The sequence below is a fragment of the Panicum virgatum genome, chromosome 4N (assembly GCF_016808335.1).
Source record: "Panicum virgatum strain AP13 chromosome 4N, P.virgatum_v5, whole genome shotgun sequence".
NCBI lineage: Eukaryota > Viridiplantae > Streptophyta > Magnoliopsida > Poales > Poaceae > Panicum > Panicum virgatum.
This window is the reverse complement of record NC_053148.1, coordinates 47,744,762-47,762,101: the sequence shown is the minus strand read 5'-3', so window position 1 is coordinate 47,762,101 and position 17,340 is coordinate 47,744,762. Positions and strand designations below refer to the sequence as shown.

General features: G+C 53.8%; 1 protein-coding gene, 1 long non-coding RNA gene and 2 pseudogenes across 3 annotated transcripts; 2 read left to right on the top strand and 2 right to left on the bottom strand.

The window, feature by feature from the left end:
- Positions 1-4: 4 nt before the first annotated feature.
- LOC120668591 lies at positions 5-1,963 on the bottom strand (annotated as a pseudogene).
- A 2,457-nt stretch (positions 1,964-4,420) lies between these two features.
- LOC120668589 lies at positions 4,421-11,232 on the bottom strand. Of its 2 annotated transcripts, none has more exons than XR_005672486.1 (2): positions 10,924-11,232; positions 4,421-4,737 (listed from the first exon to the last, which is right to left on the bottom strand). It is a non-coding gene; the product is annotated as an uncharacterized LOC120668589 (long non-coding RNA). The 2 variants fall into 2 exon arrangements; XR_005672485.1 differs by lacking the exon at positions 4,421-4,737 and adding an exon at positions 7,973-8,231.
- LOC120668588 lies at positions 4,540-8,479 on the top strand (annotated as a pseudogene).
- Positions 11,233-13,229: 1,997 nt separating the features above from the next.
- LOC120669482 (tyrosine-sulfated glycopeptide receptor 1-like) lies at positions 13,230-16,731 on the top strand. The gene has a single exon (XM_039949223.1). The coding sequence runs from the start codon at positions 13,230-13,232 to the stop codon at positions 16,527-16,529; it is 3,300 nt and encodes a 1,099-aa protein (XP_039805157.1). The 3' UTR covers positions 16,530-16,731.
- The last annotated feature ends 609 nt before the right edge of the window (positions 16,732-17,340 follow it).

Genomic DNA, 17,340 nt, shown 5'->3' with positions numbered 1-17,340 from the left:
CATGTGTGCGACTAGTTTTAAATAATAAATATAGTCATATTCAGTACATCACTGTAACTTCGATTATATATTTCAGTGTACTGGCATAATAACTGACAAGCAACACAAAATTATGCTGCGAATTCACAGCCAGAAAACCTGCACATCAAGCCAACTGAACTGAACTACAGCTGTTACTGAGCTTTCTCAAGGCGCTTCCTGCTTCTGCACACGGATTCCTGAATCGGATGCAATCGAGCATTCATTTCTCAATAGGCTCAATGTCGATGAGGAGGCCCTGGGACGGGTACGGCAGCGGGAACCTGGAGAAGCTGCGGTCGCATCCGGCGGCGAGCTTCCACCTGAAGCGCGTCACGATGTAGTGCACGGCCACTAGTGTCTCCACCCTGGCGAACTCGTTCCCCGGGCAGACGCGCGCGCCGCCGCCGAACGGCACCAAGGCGAAGGGCGGCACCGCCGACGGGTTCTCGAACCGCGCCGGGTCGAACCTGCCGGGCTCCGAGAAGATGGCCGGGTCCCACTGCGTCATGTTGGCCGCGTGGATCACCTGCCAGCCTTTGGGGATGAGGTAGCCGCCGTACTCGACGTCGGCCACCGTCTTCCTCATCGTGCTGAACACCGGCGGGACCATCCGCAGCGTCTCCATCGCCGCCGCCCAGGTGTACCGCATCCTGATGATGTCCTCCCACGACAGAGCCTCCCCGGGCGCCTTGCTCCGCGCGATCTCTTCTTGCTCTGATCGAATCCCATCGTCCATGGATGGATTAGAACCCATCAAAATTTAGTGCTAGCTTATGATCAGGATCGCAAGCTAAGCTAGTTACCCTGGACAACATTGTCGTAGGCATCCTTGTCGGCCTCGAGCTGCCGGATGAGGAAGGTGAGGAGGGTGGCGGTGCGCGGCGACCATGAGAAACATGACGTTGTCGATGATCTCCTCGTCAGGCAGGCCCTCCGCGAGCATGAGGGTGACCACGTCGCTGAACGGCGAGCTCTCCCCGCGCTCCAGCTTGGCCCTCCTCTCCTTGATGACCCCAGCGACGGCGTGCCGCCCGCGGCGGCTCGCGGCGAGGCACCGGCTGTAGGTGGTGAAGGGCAGGTTGACCGGGACCGCCCAGATGCCCCTCACCAGCTGCTGGAACTCCGTCCAGAGCTCCCGCCGGACGGCGGCGTCCCTCCCGAGGCCGAAGATGGCCGTGCACATGTCGTCGAACGTGAGCAGCTTCATGGACGGCATCACGGCTACGGTGCCCCGGCCTCGCCACTCCGCGTCGAGGTGGCGCCAGACCTCGTCGTCCATGCTGGCGACGTACCTCTTGACGGCGTCCACCCTGAGGAACTGGACCATCATGGCCCTGACGCGGCGATGCTCGTCGCCGACCACCTCTCTGATCGTCCGGCGGCCGACCATCCGGGCCAAGGACTCCGGGGTCTTGGCGGTCACCGAAGCGCTGGCGAAGATGAACTTGTTGGCGGCGGAGCCGACGAGGAAGGCCGTCGGGCAGCCGAAGAGGGAGAGCCGCAACACGGGGCCGTACGCGGCAACGCAGCGCCGGAGCCAGTCGTCGGCGGTGTTGGCGCGGAGGGCGCCGACCAGGCTAAGCGTCTGCCCGATGAAAGGTAGACCAAATGGGCCGGGAGGCAGTGGGGGCTTCGTCTTCTTGCCGCCGGCCCTGGCAGAGAGGAGGCGGAGCAGTACTGGGAGGGATGCAACAACGGCGAGGACTGCGACTGCAGCCGCCAACATCGCCGGAGTAGCATCCATTGCTTTGATCAAGAGATTTGCACTAGTATTTCCTTTACTGTGTGCTGCTAAGGACCAGATTTGCAGTAGTGGCTGCCTTGTTGGGTTTCTACTCCGCTCCATTTTTTTCACCATTTATTAATTGTTGGAGTTATTAGAGGAATATTGTCGGGTACTATAATTAGGGGCACTTTAATCAAGGGACTAAAACCGTCCTAAAAACGCAAACACATGCTGGGCAACTAGGCACACGAAGGCCTACAAGCTCCTTCCAATCTGGAAGAAAAAAAAAGACTCAAAGAAGCTCAACACGCGGCCCACGTACGCAGTGCGGCCCATCCGCACCCCTCTCGTGCCCGCGGGGTGATCTCCGTCTCGCTCGAGGGCTCCCCGCCGAAGCCCTCGACCGCGCCCCGCGTCTCCGCCTCGCTCGAGGGTAGCGAGCCTACCCTCGAGAAAGCATAACGTCTCCGCCTCGCTCGAGGCCACCCTTCGACGGAAAGGACAAACGGACCTTCCGCTCACCCGCCCGCTGTACGGAGGCATTAATGTCAACCACTCCTCCACAGCGCCCGGGTCAGACGGCGTCAGGCCGTCATTCCCCACAGTGGCTGTGACCGGAGTCTCGTCCGCCAACTCCGGTCACTGCTCCGCCATTCCGGACGCTGTGACGACACTGTGGGAACCTGCGACCCAGTGCAAGACGTGCTCGGCACTGCTCTAGCTACTATACTGCCAACTCCCCATACCTCCTTTGTACTTTCTCTTCCGCGGAGCCCTCAAACGGCATGGGCACGACCCTCGGAAGCGGCTCCGGCCTCGACACAGGACAAGACGCTGGACTGTAGGACCCTCGGAACGCCGCCACGCCACACCTGGAGGACGGTACCCCCACAGCAACGACCACGCCGCTCGCTGGAGCCGCCAGGACGCCGGCGCGATCTACGCAAGACCAAGGACGATGCCCAGGACGACTGCCACGCCCGGCGCCATACCCCACAGTGTACTTCCCACAGTGCTCGACCACTGCACCCCCGCGATTCGGGGAGAAGACGACGACTTCCACGATCCCTTGTGCATGTACACCGTCCCTCCTTGTGTCTATAAAAGGAGGAGGCGGGCTTTCCCTTAGGGGGCTCGGCCCATTCGGTAGAACACAACACTCAGCACTACTCATAGAGCACATACGCTCTTCTGAGCCCCGATATTGGCACTCGCCTCAATCAACTCCTCCTCTAGCAGAAGACTTGGGAGCTTCCCTCCCTCTCTCGCCTCGCTTGTAACTCCTGCTACAGACACCCCCGGTGCAAGATAGTACAGTGCTCTCGCACACCCCTTTGCTGGACGTAGGGCCCCACGGCCGGAACCAGGATAAACTCGTGCGTTACTGTATTGCCTCTTGCATTAACATTTGGGACGAGGAATATACAACATCATCACTAGTTGGGTCCGGTCCGCCGGATGAGGACACCGACAAATATAATTACGTTTCTTTCCTAGTGATGCCTTTTTGTTGAGTTGGATACCATTGGAGTAGGGACAAGATGAATATGTCAGCAACTAGACGATCTGTCCTAATTCGAAGTGGTCGTCCTCTGACTGAGAGTGACGTGCATAGCGATCAACAAGAATACAGGCCAAACGATGAGAAACGACTGAGTCCTATTCTCATGCGGAAAATGCTGATAACCCATTGGGATGACTGGTCATTCTCGTTCTCATGAATCTGCTGATAACCCTATTGTCACCTCATAACTGCAACAGCTCACTGCGTTTACAAAAATATAACCAAAATTGTAGCTCCTTCGTATTTATCCTATAGAGGAGACTTTATACTGGAATACCGAATGAACATTCTGCAATTTACAACGGGGTAGGAAATGTTCACTGGCTCTGACCGTACTCACCCCTCTTCAGTGTGTAAACTTCAAGTGTAGCTACTATCGTTGTGGTTCTGCCCCAATCCTAGTGGTTTGGCTCTCCTGATTTTGTCATTTGAAGTCGACGTAACAACCGGTTTGTATAAAAAGAACTCTAGAGTAGTGGGCTTAAAACTTTTCAATTTGCATAGTTTTCTTTCTATCTTCTCCTTTCCGTTGAGATCTTTAGATCTACACAACCAATGCGCTACTCAGTCCAGTCCAGATTCATGAGAACCCTGTCACCTCTCACTTTTGTGCTGAACAACACTAACAAAAATTCACTACGACGTGCTGTGGCCTTGCTGTTCTGCTGCTGCTCACCTTCCCCTGGTCCACCTGTTCCTGACAGAGCAGGAGTAGAGTTCTCCCTCCTAGATTTCTGCATATTTCACTGGGTTGATGAACCTCAGCTTCTCCCACATTTCTCTCCATGGCAGTCCACCAGTGAAATTGGTCTTTTACAGTACCATTGTCGTCCTCAAGATTGAAATTTGTTTGTAAATTAAATCATGAAAGACACTGAGTAGTCTGTGGTTAGTACTCGGTAGAAACAAAGGGCATGATGCTGATAATCATCAGGTGAAACCTTAAATTAATTGGGATGGTTCGGCGACTTTTCTCCTGTTCCCAGAGATAGAGATGACCACGGGATGAATCCAATTGGGCCACGCTATGGAAGTCGACAAGTGGTGATAGATTTTTGCAGCTACTAGTCGGTCAGCATAAATAAAGTACAGAAAAGATCAACAACACAGAAGTAGCAATTATCTTCTTCCTCCATGCAATTGCAGAAAGTACCGCTGATTCTGTAGCCAATCAGGGCCCAAACTGAGCAAACAAGCAGATGTGAGTTTCATGAGAGAATCAAGCAGCCACTCAATTTTCCGAGCACAACAACATCAAACTGGCCATGCCTTTTTGTAGTCTGGCGTTTGTCCTCCTGCCCTCCTTTGCCTCTCTCTCCACCTCCTGTACCGAGCAAGAGAGGAGCTCCCTCATTGACTTCCAGGATGCGCTCTCGCCGGAGGGCAATGGTGGCCTCAACGTGTCATGGATCAAAAGCACGGACTGCTGCCAATGGGAAGGAATATGTAAGGAACTTGGCACTATTTGTGCCATTTCGAGTAATTTTGGTGATCGAATGACAACACAACACTTGGACTAATATGATTGTTAAGATGACCATTCTCAGACGGTTTAAGTTCAAGTGATGACAAAGAGAAAGAAAAGATAGGCGTAGCAAGCCCCGAAGGGACGCCCCTACGGGGGTTCTGCTACCTGGTTAGCGGACGGGGGTCGAGGGGGAGCCGCCCCTCGCGGGTCTCAGGGCAGCGCCCTGAAAGCTCTTCGGTCGGAAGCACCGGAAGAATCGACGCATGAAGCATCGGTGCATCCGATGGTTGTCGGAAGAACCGACGCCATGGCAGAAGGGAATCAAAGCCAAGTCAGCTTATGGGCACCGGATGAACCGACGGGTTAAAAAGGGGCATCGGTGCATTGGGCGTCCTATGTTCCAGAGACGACGTCAAGAGCCCAGGAGAAGATTTTTCAGCACCGGTTGAACCGGTGAAGCATCGGTGCATACCATCGGTGTAATGACGTTAGCTGTCAGGAGAAGATCCTTAAGCACCGGATGAACCGGTGATGCATCGGAACAAAGCATCGGTTCAATCGATGATCACTGTGTTAGCTGTCAGGAGTTCAACGGCTACTCCGGGTTATGAGTGACCGGATGAACCGATGCTACCCCTGCCAGAGGCATCGGTTCATCCGATGGTACGCAGGTTTTCAGCTGACCGTTGGAGCAACGGCTACAAGACTTGGTGGCCTATATATACGCCTCACCCCGGCCATTTGAAGATTGCTGGAGTTGCTGGACATCCCACACACACCCAAGAACATCTCCAAGCCATACAAAAGCATCAAGATCATATCCTTAGCTCTTAGCACACTTTGAGAGTGTTGTGTAAATGTTAGCTCTTAGTGAGTGTGATTGCAAGGCCTTGAGTCTTTGTGCTGTGGTTCTCTAGTGAATCAAAACAAGAGCTTGGTGCGCCGGCACCTTGGAGCGTGAAGCTCGCCGGCAACGTCATCGACCCTCCGACTTGGTGTGGAGCGGCGACGACATCTTTGTGCGGGGGACGTAGAGACCCCCATCCTTTATGGAGAAGCTCCTTAGTGGAACCCGGGGCCAAGGTGACCGTGATTGTGTTCACGGAAGAGACTTGGTGGCCGAGTAGTAATACTCTTAGTGAGTGCTACAACAACGTAGATGTAGGTGTGCCTTTGTGACTAACCGAACCACGGGATAAACACCCGCGTCAAGAGTTTGCTATCTCCTATCCCGCTCTTTAAGATTCCGCATTTATTACTTGCAATCTTTGTGCCTTTACTTTCATAGAGTAGTTTCTTGTTAGGAAAGGCTATAGGGTGCATAACTCTTTTGGGATAGGGGTTTCACACTAGAACAACCTAGTTGCACATTTAGATAGTTTGTTTTAGTTTAAGTTTTGTGCAAACTAGTTGGAGCCATAGGTCAAAGTTTTTATTAGTGCCTAGTTCACCCCCTCTCTCTCTTAAACTAGAACACCCGATCACTTTCAGAATCTTATGCAGCACTGATGGTGTGGTCACGGATGTCTTGCTTGGTTCTAAAGACCTCAGAGGCAGTATCCCACCATCCCTCAGCAATCTCACCGGGCTGCTGCGCCTCAATTTGTCCCGCAATTCACTCGAAGGAAGTCTACCAGCAGAATTGCTGTTCTCCAACAGTATCATTGTCCTGGATGTCAGCTTACCTATCCGGTCCTCTGCAAGAGCGGCGGCAATCCTCAAATCCTGGTCTTCCTCTCCAGGTATTGAATATCTCAAGCAACTTCTTTAAAGGGCAGTTCCCATCCACAACACTGGAAGTAATGAGAATTTTGGTTGCTCTTAATGCGAGCAACAACAGTTTTACTGGATTTTTTGAGATGAACAGTTTTACTGGATTTTTTGAGATGAACAGTTTTACTGGATTGATGCCTTCTTCTGTTTGCAACTACGCCCCATCAATTGCCATGCTTGACCTTTGTTTAAATGAATTCAGTGGCACTCTTTCCCCAGAGTTTGCCAATTGCTCCATGTTAAAAGTACTCAAGGCTGGCCACAACAACCATACAGGGGTTCTACCTCATGAACTTTTCAATGCAACCTCATTGGAGCAGCTCTCTTTTCCAAACAATGACTTACGAGGGATTCTTGATGCTTCCAACCTAGTCAGGCTCAACAATCTTATCATCCTTGATCTTGGATCAAATGGGCTCCGTGGTAATATACCAGATTCTATAGGGCAGCTGAGTAGATTGGAAGAGCTCCACTTAGACAACAACCTGATGTCTGGAGAGCTACCATCGGCACTAGGTAACTGCACAGGTCTCAGGTACATCACCATCAGAAATAACAGTTTTAAGGGGGATCTTAGCAGAGTTAACTTTTCGCGGTTGGATCTGAGAACTGCAGATTTTTCAATGAACAACTTCACTGGTACAGTTCCTGAAAGCATCTATGCATGTAGCAATCTAATTGCATTACGGTTGGCTTTCAACAAATTTCATGGCCAGTTCTCACCAAGCATTGCCAATCTCAGGTCCCTGTCCTTCCTTTCAATTCCAAATAACTCATTTACAAATATCACCGATGCACTTCAGAAGCTCAAGAGCTGCAGTAACCTCACCTCCCTGCTTATTGGAACCAACTTCAACGGTGAAACCATACCGCAAGATGAAGCAATTGATGGTTTTGGGAATCTTCAGGTCCTGACTATAGATGCTTGCCCATTGGTCGGAAAAATCCCTCTTTGGCTATCAAAGCTCACAAAGCTGGAGATGTTAGATTTATCAAACAATCAACTGACTGGACCGATACCATCCTGGATTAATAAACTGTCGCTCCTCTTCTATCTAGACATATCAAACAACAGCCTTGCAGGGGATATCCCAATTGCAATGATGAATATGGCACCGATACAATATCAGAAGAACGCTGTCCTGTTGGACCCTAAGTTCCTAGAGTTACCAGTATATTGGACACCAACACGTCAATACCGAATGCTCAATGCTTTTCCCATTTTATTGAATATAGGCCACAATAGATTCACAGGTTCCATTCCCCCAGAGATTGGTCAGTTGAAAATGCTCGATGTCCTAAACTTCAGCTCCAACAACTTATCTGGAGAAATACCGTGGCAAATCAGCAACCTCACAAGCCTGCAAGTGCTAGTCCTGTCAAACAACCAGCTCACAGGTGAAATCCCACAGACATTGAGTGAACTGCACTTCCTTTCGATATTCAATGTGTCTAACAATGAACTAGAAGGGCCTGTTCCAACTGGATGGCAGTTTGATACATTTGCAAATTCAAGCTACAGTGGGAACTCCAAGCTATGTGGCCCTATGGTCAGCGTCCGATGTGACTCAACAGTAACACATACAACCTCAACTTCACGAGAACACAGATCACATCTTGCAGTCATCTTTGGATTTGTTTTTGGAGGACTTGCCGCTCTTGCATTGCTTGCATGCTTCCTGATAGCAAAATTGGTATATGACGATCACACTGAGAACATAGTTCTCCTTCGGAGGCGCTAGCTTTACTGACTGTATGATGCTTTGAGCATTGAGATTTTATTAGCCTTTTTAATTTCATTCACTAAATCGGATAGTCCCGTGTACATTTATTAAACCTTTTCTAGAACTACCAGTTCTTAAACTTTGTCGTGGCATGTGTATTGCTTCCAAATTTGATAAAGTGAATAAGTGACCGGAAGTATCAAGTAGTATGTGTATAAAGTAAACTGAGGTTCTCAAATCAACCCATGCACAAAGGTAAAATAATTCTCTGGACAAATGCTGACAGTAGGTGCCCTCCCCCGCGTCGCCCCGCGTAGGCGACTCGGGCGGACCCCCGAATCCCCCACCGCCGCCCCTCCGCCGCCGCAGCATCTCGCCACGCCGCCGCCCGAGCGGGCCGCCGGAAGCCCGTGCGGCTCGCAATGAGGGTGGCGGTGGGGCTCCTTCCCCTTCCTTTGGTGGATTTGGGCGGGCGCGGCCGCCGCAGCCACCGGAGGGTGCTCACCGGCGTGGGTTGTCTCCCACGGCGACGGAGCTCAAGGGCCACGGATCCGGCATGGTGCCGGCCGGATCCGATGGCTGCGCGCGGGGGGCGCAGTTCTTGGCCGGCGGCGGAGTGCCGCGGCAGCTGGGGACGGCGGGGCGGTTTCGGTGGAGCTCGGTGCGGAAGGGGCTGGCAGCGGTGGCGGCAGGTGGAGGCCTCCGAGGCTGCTGGATCTGGGCGTCTCGGCGGGCGGGTGGCGGCTGCGGACTGCGGGCAAGGCCGGGGGTGTCCCGGTGGGCGGTGAACGAGGCGAGCGGCGCGTCGTGTGAGGCAGCGGCGGGCCGGTGGCGCTGCCGAGGTACGGGTGCAGCTGGCGGTGGCAGGGGCGGCGAGCAGGCTGCGCGCGGCCGCCGCAGGTGGAGGCCGGCCGTGGGCTGTGGCGGGTGAGGCGCGACGAGGCCCGGGAAGGCTGCGATGCGCAGTGGCTGTTCGTGTGGCTGCGGTGTGCGGCAGTGCGACTGAGGGCGGTGCGGCACAAGGTGGCGTAAGTTGGCCGTGGCGCGTGTTGGCTTGGTGGCGCCACCGGCCCCAGGAAGACTTCCATGGTTTGCCGGCTGTGGGCGTGCAGCTAGGGACGTGATTTTCCAGGCGAAAGTCTCACCGGCTTCTTACTGGTGGCGATGACGACGACGCTCGAGGGCGTCGTTCTCCCTGTTGGGGCGTCATCTTGGAGCTCATCCCTCCTGCGCGGGTTTCTCTGGGTGAAAACCCTGTCCACTTGTTGGACGAGCGACGGCGGTGCCATTGGCGTCCTTACCTTCTTGGAGGCGTCGTTGGTGGTGACCCATCTCGGCCAGACGGTGGTTGGCTTGCTGGTGGCTTGGCGGGGCGGCTTGGTGCAGGTGGAGAGCTCGAAGGGGGTTGCCTAGCTCTTGCGGCGGCGACCAAAATCATACTGGCAGCCGGGGGTGGTCACAAGGATGTTGGATCTTGCTACTTGCAGCGGACTGCGGCGGTTGACATTGCTTGGCAATTGTTAGTGCGGCGTGGGACTGCGTCGGAAGGCAGCGCTTGTGGCACCATCATCGTGGGATGGCTTGGCTTGCAGCGGACTGCGCGCGGGTTGCTCAGCTTTGGTCGGCAACTCCGGTGTGGTACATCGTCGATAGATGGCGCAAGTGACAACTTGGCATGCTAGTATGGCGGCGGAGGCTGTTGCGTGGGTGGCACAACGTGATGCGTTCGTTTGGTGGGTGCGGTCCTGCTGTTTGATGGGGATCTTGAAATACGGGGCAACACCATTCATCATTCTGATGGCGATTTAAAAAACGAATCCGTGACACAGAGTACTGTGACGGATGTGGCGAGACCCCCGCGTGCGGTGTCTTCTGCGTGGCGACGAGAGTGAGGAGAAGGTCCAACGGCGGATGAGGCAAGGCCCCCGCGCGTTGTGTTTTCGCGGTGGTGACGGCGAGGCAGCCGCGAGAGGTCTGGATTTAATGGTTTTCACTCTATCGGATGGTGTATGGTGGGGCAGCGGCATTACGGCGATAGGTCCTGTATGGTGGTGGCCTTCTCGGTGTGATGCAGTCTGTTTTTCTCGACTTTTTTCGACGTGAGATCGTGTTTCGACGGCGACTTCCTGGGCAGGTGAAGGTTGGTAGCCGCGGCATTGCTCAACTGTCGTGGCTCTGCAGTTTTGAATGTTTTACCCGTGTTGATGTCCCAATTCAATCGGGTCAGAGTTGAGGTGTGGAGTTCCCCGGGAGAGTTGATTTGCGGAGTTCCCCGTGTTGACGTCCCAATCCAACCGGGTGAGTCTTCTTCTTTTTTTTCCTGCCTATGGTCTTCCAGGACTGTAGTATTGTATTCTTCTGCTATATCAATAGAATCTCGCACTATCTTGTGCGGTTCGTTCAAAAAAAATGCTGCACTGCTACTGCAGTAAATCTGGAATTTCTAGTACATACCTAGATATTCTTTTAATTTGGAAAGGAGAAAGTAGCAATTTACATGTATCTATTCAGATTTGGTGATTCTTAAGCAGATAAACGCCTAAAGTGTTTTGTTGAATCCACCAAAAATTCAAAAAAAAAGAGAAAATCATACAACAGCAAGGGGATTCAGAATGCACTCTGGGATTTAAAAAATTCGAAGTTTTACCACGCAGGCTCGAAGCGTTTGACGTTGCGCACGCTGCCAGTGTCAGCAGCCGGAGCAGCGAACGCCCAGCCGCCGCCATCGACTGTACCCCGTGGCCTAGTGGGGAACCGCCGCTTCCCCCCATTCCGCGACTCTTCGGCACTGCGTGCCGCCGAGCCGAGCCGGTACGCATACCGTGCGTCTCCATCCCCGCGCGGTCCGCTCGCGAGTTGCGGCCCGGCCGGCGGCCGGCGGTGGAGCGGAACCGGCCCGGCGGCGAATCTGGTTTGGACAGAACCGGCGGTTGAGTAGATGTCATAGAGTGGGACCAACAAAAATCTGGCCGCTTGTTTTGGATCCGATGTGGTGGGTTGATCGAACGGTATGGCGGAGCGACGAGCCAGACCCTGTGTCTCTGGATAAGTTCAGAAACCGGAACGGATTCAGATTTCAGTATGCCATCGACACTCAGACCCTGTTTTCCCAAAAAAAATTACACAGTCCCTGTGATCGAATTTTCGAATACATACATGAAACATTAAATATAATTAAAAAATAACTAATTATATAGCCTAATTGATTAGCACGAGCTCGATTTTTTAAGTCTAATTAGTCCATAATTGAATATTATTTGTCAAGTAACAACGAAATGTGCTGCAGTACCAAAATTCAAACTTTTTCACCAACTAAACACACCCTTAGCAAAATTTATGACGAATTTATAAACAGAAAATTTTGATTTCCCATAATAAGAGCGAGTACCTCGTACTGCAAATGTTGTGGGCTCGGTTTGCCTACTCTTTCTTCCATAAACCACTAATCATCTACCACCTCTCCTTTGACCAACCCTTCTTTATAATAGCCGGTTGCACATCAATGCCTAGTCACCATCCCAAATAGAAAACACCCCAAGGTGCATTTTGTTATTTCTTGTGAAGAAAAGGACACTCCTGAGTTCCTTTATCATATCCAATCTTGCAAACCACTAATCCTTGTCCCAAATAGACATGAACCCAATGTGCATTTAATTGTTCATATATGTACAATATTTCTCTTGAAAAAAAGTTCATCCACTCCCTAGTAGTTTGTAGCCTCACAATTGTAGCACTGAATCCATGACACAAAAATAATTAAAAACTCAGGGGGCGTTTAGTTGCCGAAAACAATTTGGACAAATTTTTTTGGCAACTTTACAACACTAATTAGGAGTATTAGATATGGACTAATTATAAAACTAATTACATGGATGGACGGGAAATCGCGAAACGAATCTATTAAGCCTAATTAATCCAGCATTAGATATTGTTTACTGTAGCACGACATTGTCTAATCATTGCATAATTGGGTTCATTAGATTTGTCTCGCGATTTCACCCGAGGATTATAGAATGAGTTTTATCGGTTATTCACATTTAATACTCATAATTAGTGGTCAAATGTTTGATATTACTGCAGCGCAGAAAAAATTATGGGAACTAAACAGGCACTCAACTCTTTTAGTTTCTAACATTTTCAGTTACGAAATTCATCCACCAGATTATAGAAAACTGCACGCCCATTCGGCATTGACCCGGACGGAAAAATAAAAACATTATCCTTGCAATAGGCCATCCTGCGGTTGCCATCATCACGACACGTACATGAACCCAAAGCATTACCACTCTAACATGCACTTATAAATATTCTCCCTGACCAACTAACCATTTAGCTCATCAGCTTTAGATAATTGCATCATGGTACTTCGACGGTTAGAGCAAGTATAATAATATGAAGTAAGTAAGTAGATTGAACTATATTGAATGCTGAGGTAGAAGAGAGAGGAGAGGGAAAGAATAGAAGAGGGTTAAGAGAAAGGCAAATAGGCTTACAGCCATCTTCAACACAAGAGCTAAAAAAAACTTTGTAAGAGAGATAAGTACACCATATATTAATGGTGAAGAGCTAACTATAAGTGAGCTAAAAGATAGACTTGCTTGTATTATTAATATTGCTCTTATAGAATAATAATCCGCCCTTTCAACACCTAATCACGGTTCAGCCGGGAGGGGGCAGTCCCAAAAGTCAACCCTGCCCCTACGAGATGACTTGCAGCGCACTAGCATCAGCTCAGCTGCCTGCAGTTGACCTGCATGTTAATGACCATTTTTTTCTTTTTTTTTCTTTTCTAGAAGAGGGCATCAGCTAACAATTGACAGTTCGATAAATAATTTTTTTTTTCAAAACTAAGCGAAGAGAGCTGCCCATCGACTACGCTTGAGAGTTGAGACTTGAGGGTTCTGTAACACCATTGGTCACCACCATGCGTAGCACCTGGGACTCAGCGATTTCATGGCGGTCTGGCAGCGGCCGATGCAACTGAATCACCAGGTCATCGTCTCGGGGGTGCTACTAGTAATCTCGCTGCTGTCTCTTTGCGACCGCGCCGGCGTCTCGCTGCTGTCTCTTTGCGACCGCGCCGGCGCGTGCACGGCGGAGGAGAGGGAGGCTCTGCTGTCCTTCCTCGCTGATCTCTCGCCGCGGCCCGGCGACGGCATCGCCGCCTCGTGGCAAGGGTCGCCGGACTGCTGCGCCTGGGAAGGCGTGAACTGCGGCGACGATGGCGCGGTCACGCGCGTGTGGCTGCCGCGCCGCGGGCTCGGCGGGACGATCTCGCCGGCGGTCGCCAACCTCACCGCCCTCACGCACCTCAACCTCTCCGGCAACGGCCTCGACGGCGCGTTCCCGTCGGCCTTGCTATCGCTGCCCAGTGCCGCCGTCGTCGACGTCAGCAACAACCGCCTCTCCGGCTCGTTGCCGGACTTGTCGCCGCCCGTGGGCGTGGGCGGCCGTGCGCTCCCGCTGCAGGTGCTCGACGTGTCGAGCAACTTCTTGGCGGGGCGGTTCCCGTCCGTGATCTGGGAGCACACGCCGAGCCTCGTCTCGCTCAACGCTAGCAACAACAGCCTGGAAGGTTCGATCCCATCCTTCTGCGTGAGCTGCCCGGCGCTTGCCGTTCTTGACCTCTCCGTCAACGAGTTCGGCGGAGGCATCCCTCCGGGGTTCGCCAACTGCTCGCAGCTGCGAGTTCTCAACGTCGGCCGCAACAACCTCACCGGCGAACTCCCCGACGACATCTTCGACGTGAAGCCGCTGCAGCGGCTGCTGGTTCCGTCGAACAAGATTCAAGGGACGCTCGATCCCGAGCGCATTGCCAAGCTGAGCAATCTCGTCTCCCTCGATCTCGGCGACAATGCGTTCACCGGAGAGTTGCCGGAGTCCATCAGCCAGCTGCCGAAGCTGGAGGAGCTCCGGCTCGGGCACAACAACCTGACCGGAGCGCTCCTGCCGGCGCTCAGCAACTGGACCGGCCTCCGGTGCCTCGACCTCCGGTCGAACAGCTTTGTCGGGGACCTCGACGCCGTTGACTTCTCCGGCCTCGGCAACCTCACCGTCTTCGACGTGGCCTCCAACAACTTCACCGGCACCATGCCGCCGAGCATCTACTCCTGCGCGTCGTTGAAGGCGCTCCGCGTGGGGAACAACCAGATGGCAGGGCAGGTGGCGCCGGAGATCGGCGACCTGCACCAGCTCCAGTTCCTGTCGCTGACAATAAACTCGTTCGCCAACATCAGCGGCATGTTCTGGAACCTCCGGAGATGCCGGAACCTCACCGCGCTGCTCGTGTCGTACAACTTCTACGGCGAGGCCCTGCCGGACGCCGGCTGGGTCGGCGACCATGTCAAGAATGTCCGGCTGCTGGTGATGAAGAACTGCGAGCTGACGGGGCAGATACCGTCGTGGCTGTCGAAGCTGCAGGACCTCAGCATCTTGAATCTGGCCGAGAACCGCCTCACCGGCCCGATCCCGAGCTGGATCGGCAGCATGAAGAAGCTCTACTACGTGGACCTCTCCGGCAACCAGCTGTCCGGCGAGATCCCCCCGTCGCTGACGGAGCTGCCGCTGCTGACGTCGGAGCAGGCCATGGCAGATTTCAGACCAGGCCACATGCCACTGACCTTCACCCTGACGCCGGACAACGGCGCGGCGAGCAGGCAGGGCCGCGGGTACTACCAGATGTCCGGCGTCGCCCCGACGCTCAACTTCAGCAACAACTACCTCACCGGCACGATACCGCGCGAGATCGGGCAGCTGGTGACGCTGCAGGTGCTCGATGTCAGCAGCAACAACCTCTCCGGCGGGATCCCGCCGGAGCTCTGCAACCTCGCCAAGCTGCAGGTTCTGGTCCTGCGCCGGAACAATTTGACGGGGCCTATCCCGCAGGCGCTCAACCAGCTCAATTTCCTGGCCGTGTTCATCGTCTCGTTCAACGACCTCGAGGGGCCAATCCCGACGGGCGGGCAGTTCGACGCGTTCCCGCCGTGGAGCTTCAGGGACAACCCCAAGCTCTGCGGCCCGGCGATCGCCGTCCCATGCGCCGTACCCCTTGCCTCCGGCGACGGCGAGTCGTCATCCAAGCTCGTCGGCAGAAGGGTTCTCGTGGCCATCGTTCTCGGAGTTTGCTTCGGAGTGGTGTCGCTCGTCGTCCTGCTCGGATGCGTGGTGATCGCCGTCAGGAGGGTCAGGTCGAAGGGATCAGTCAGCGACGGCGGGAAGATCGCGGACGCGTCGCTGTTCGACTCCTCCACGGCGGAGCTCAACGGCGACGACTTCAAGGACACGATCCTGTTCATGTCGTCGGAGGCCGGCGGCGACGCGGCGAGGAGCGTCACGTTCCTGGACATCCTCAAGGCGACCAACAACTTCAGCCCGGCGAGCATCATCGGGTCCGGCGGCTTCGGGCTCGTGTACCTCGCCGAGCTGGAGGACGGCACGAGGCTCGCCGTGAAGAAGCTCAACGGCGACATGTGCCTGGTGGAGCGCGAGTTCCGCGCGGAGGTGGAGGCGCTGTCCTCCGCGGCGGCGCGGCACAGGAACCTGGTCCCGCTCCAGGGCTTCTGCATCCGCGGCGGGCTGCGCCTGCTGCTGTACCCGTACATGGCGAACGGCAGCCTCCACGACTGGCTCCACGACCGGCCCGGCGGCGCCGACGCGCTGCGGTGGCGCGACCGGCTCCGGATCGCGCGCGGTGCCAGCCGCGGCGTGCTCCACATCCACGAGCACTGCACGCCGCGGATCGTGCACCGGGACATCAAGTCCAGCAACATCCTGCTGGACGCGTCCCGCGAGGCCCTCGTGGCGGACTTCGGGCTCGCCAGGCTCATCCTCCCCGACCGCACCCACGTCACGACGGAGCTGGTGGGCACGCCGGGGTACATCCCGCCGGAGTACGGGCAGGCGTGGGTGGCGACGCGGCGCGGGGACGTGTACAGCTTCGGCGTCGTGCTGCTGGAGCTGCTCACGGGGAGGCGCCCCGTGGAGGTGCTGCCGGCGCAGCGGCAGAGCTGGGAGCTGGTCGGGTGGGTGTCGCGGATGCGGGCGCTGGGGAGGCACGCCGAGGTGCTGGACCGCCGGCTGAGAGGCGGCGGCGGCGGCGGCGACGAGGCGCAGATGCTCTACGTGCTCGACCTCGCCTGCCTGTGCGTCGACGCCGCGCCGTTCAGCCGGCCGGCGATCCAGGATGTGGTCAGCGGGCTCGAGAACGTGGACACCATCGGCGGCGAGTCATCCGAAGATGTAAAAGGTCCCTGATGGCCGGAGCTGAATTTGACAGACTCCTACTTGAAAAAAAAATTGAAACGACGAATTCTGCATCAGTTTATGAAGTGCAGCGCAGGATGCGATCTTGCGAGAGCTGTCGAATCTTTTGAGTCGGTCAGAGTTGTTTTGTACCCCACAGTTTTTGTACTCTCTTTTTTTTCAGATATTAGTATATCATCTTTGATTTGCATTATCTTTTTTTTCGAACCTGACCAGCACAGCAGGTTCGATTTGCATTATCTTTATTTTTTTTTGCGAAACGATTTGCAGTACCCGTTGCCTACTCAAGTACTCAACCAGTAATTTTCAAAAAAGAAGAAAAAAAAAACAAAGTACTCAACCAATCAGCGTTTCTGAGTTGGCCTGGGCTCCCAGAACATTCGGCGGGCACATGCATGACGGCGCTCGGGATAAAATTCACAAGACTCGGAACCAGAAAAACAAGCTAGTTTCTTCCATGTACCAAAAATTTATAATATTACAGCTGCCTGCAGCCTGCTAAACCAACAAATAAAAGAACATCTGAAAGAGAGAGAGAGAGAGAGAGAGAGAGAGAGAGAGAGAGAGAGAGAGAGAGAGAGAGAGAGAGAGAGAGAGTGGAAAAGAGCTTAGCTACGCTGACATAACCTGCTAGCTACTGCCCGTCTGACTGTCTAATTAACTTACACTAACAGTAACTATATATATAAACCAAAAAATAGAAGAAGAAAAAAAACTATTGAACTACTGACACTACAAAATTGCAAAAGCTAAGTAGCAGCTAGTACAAGTAGACGCGACGATCCTAAGCTCGATCGGACGG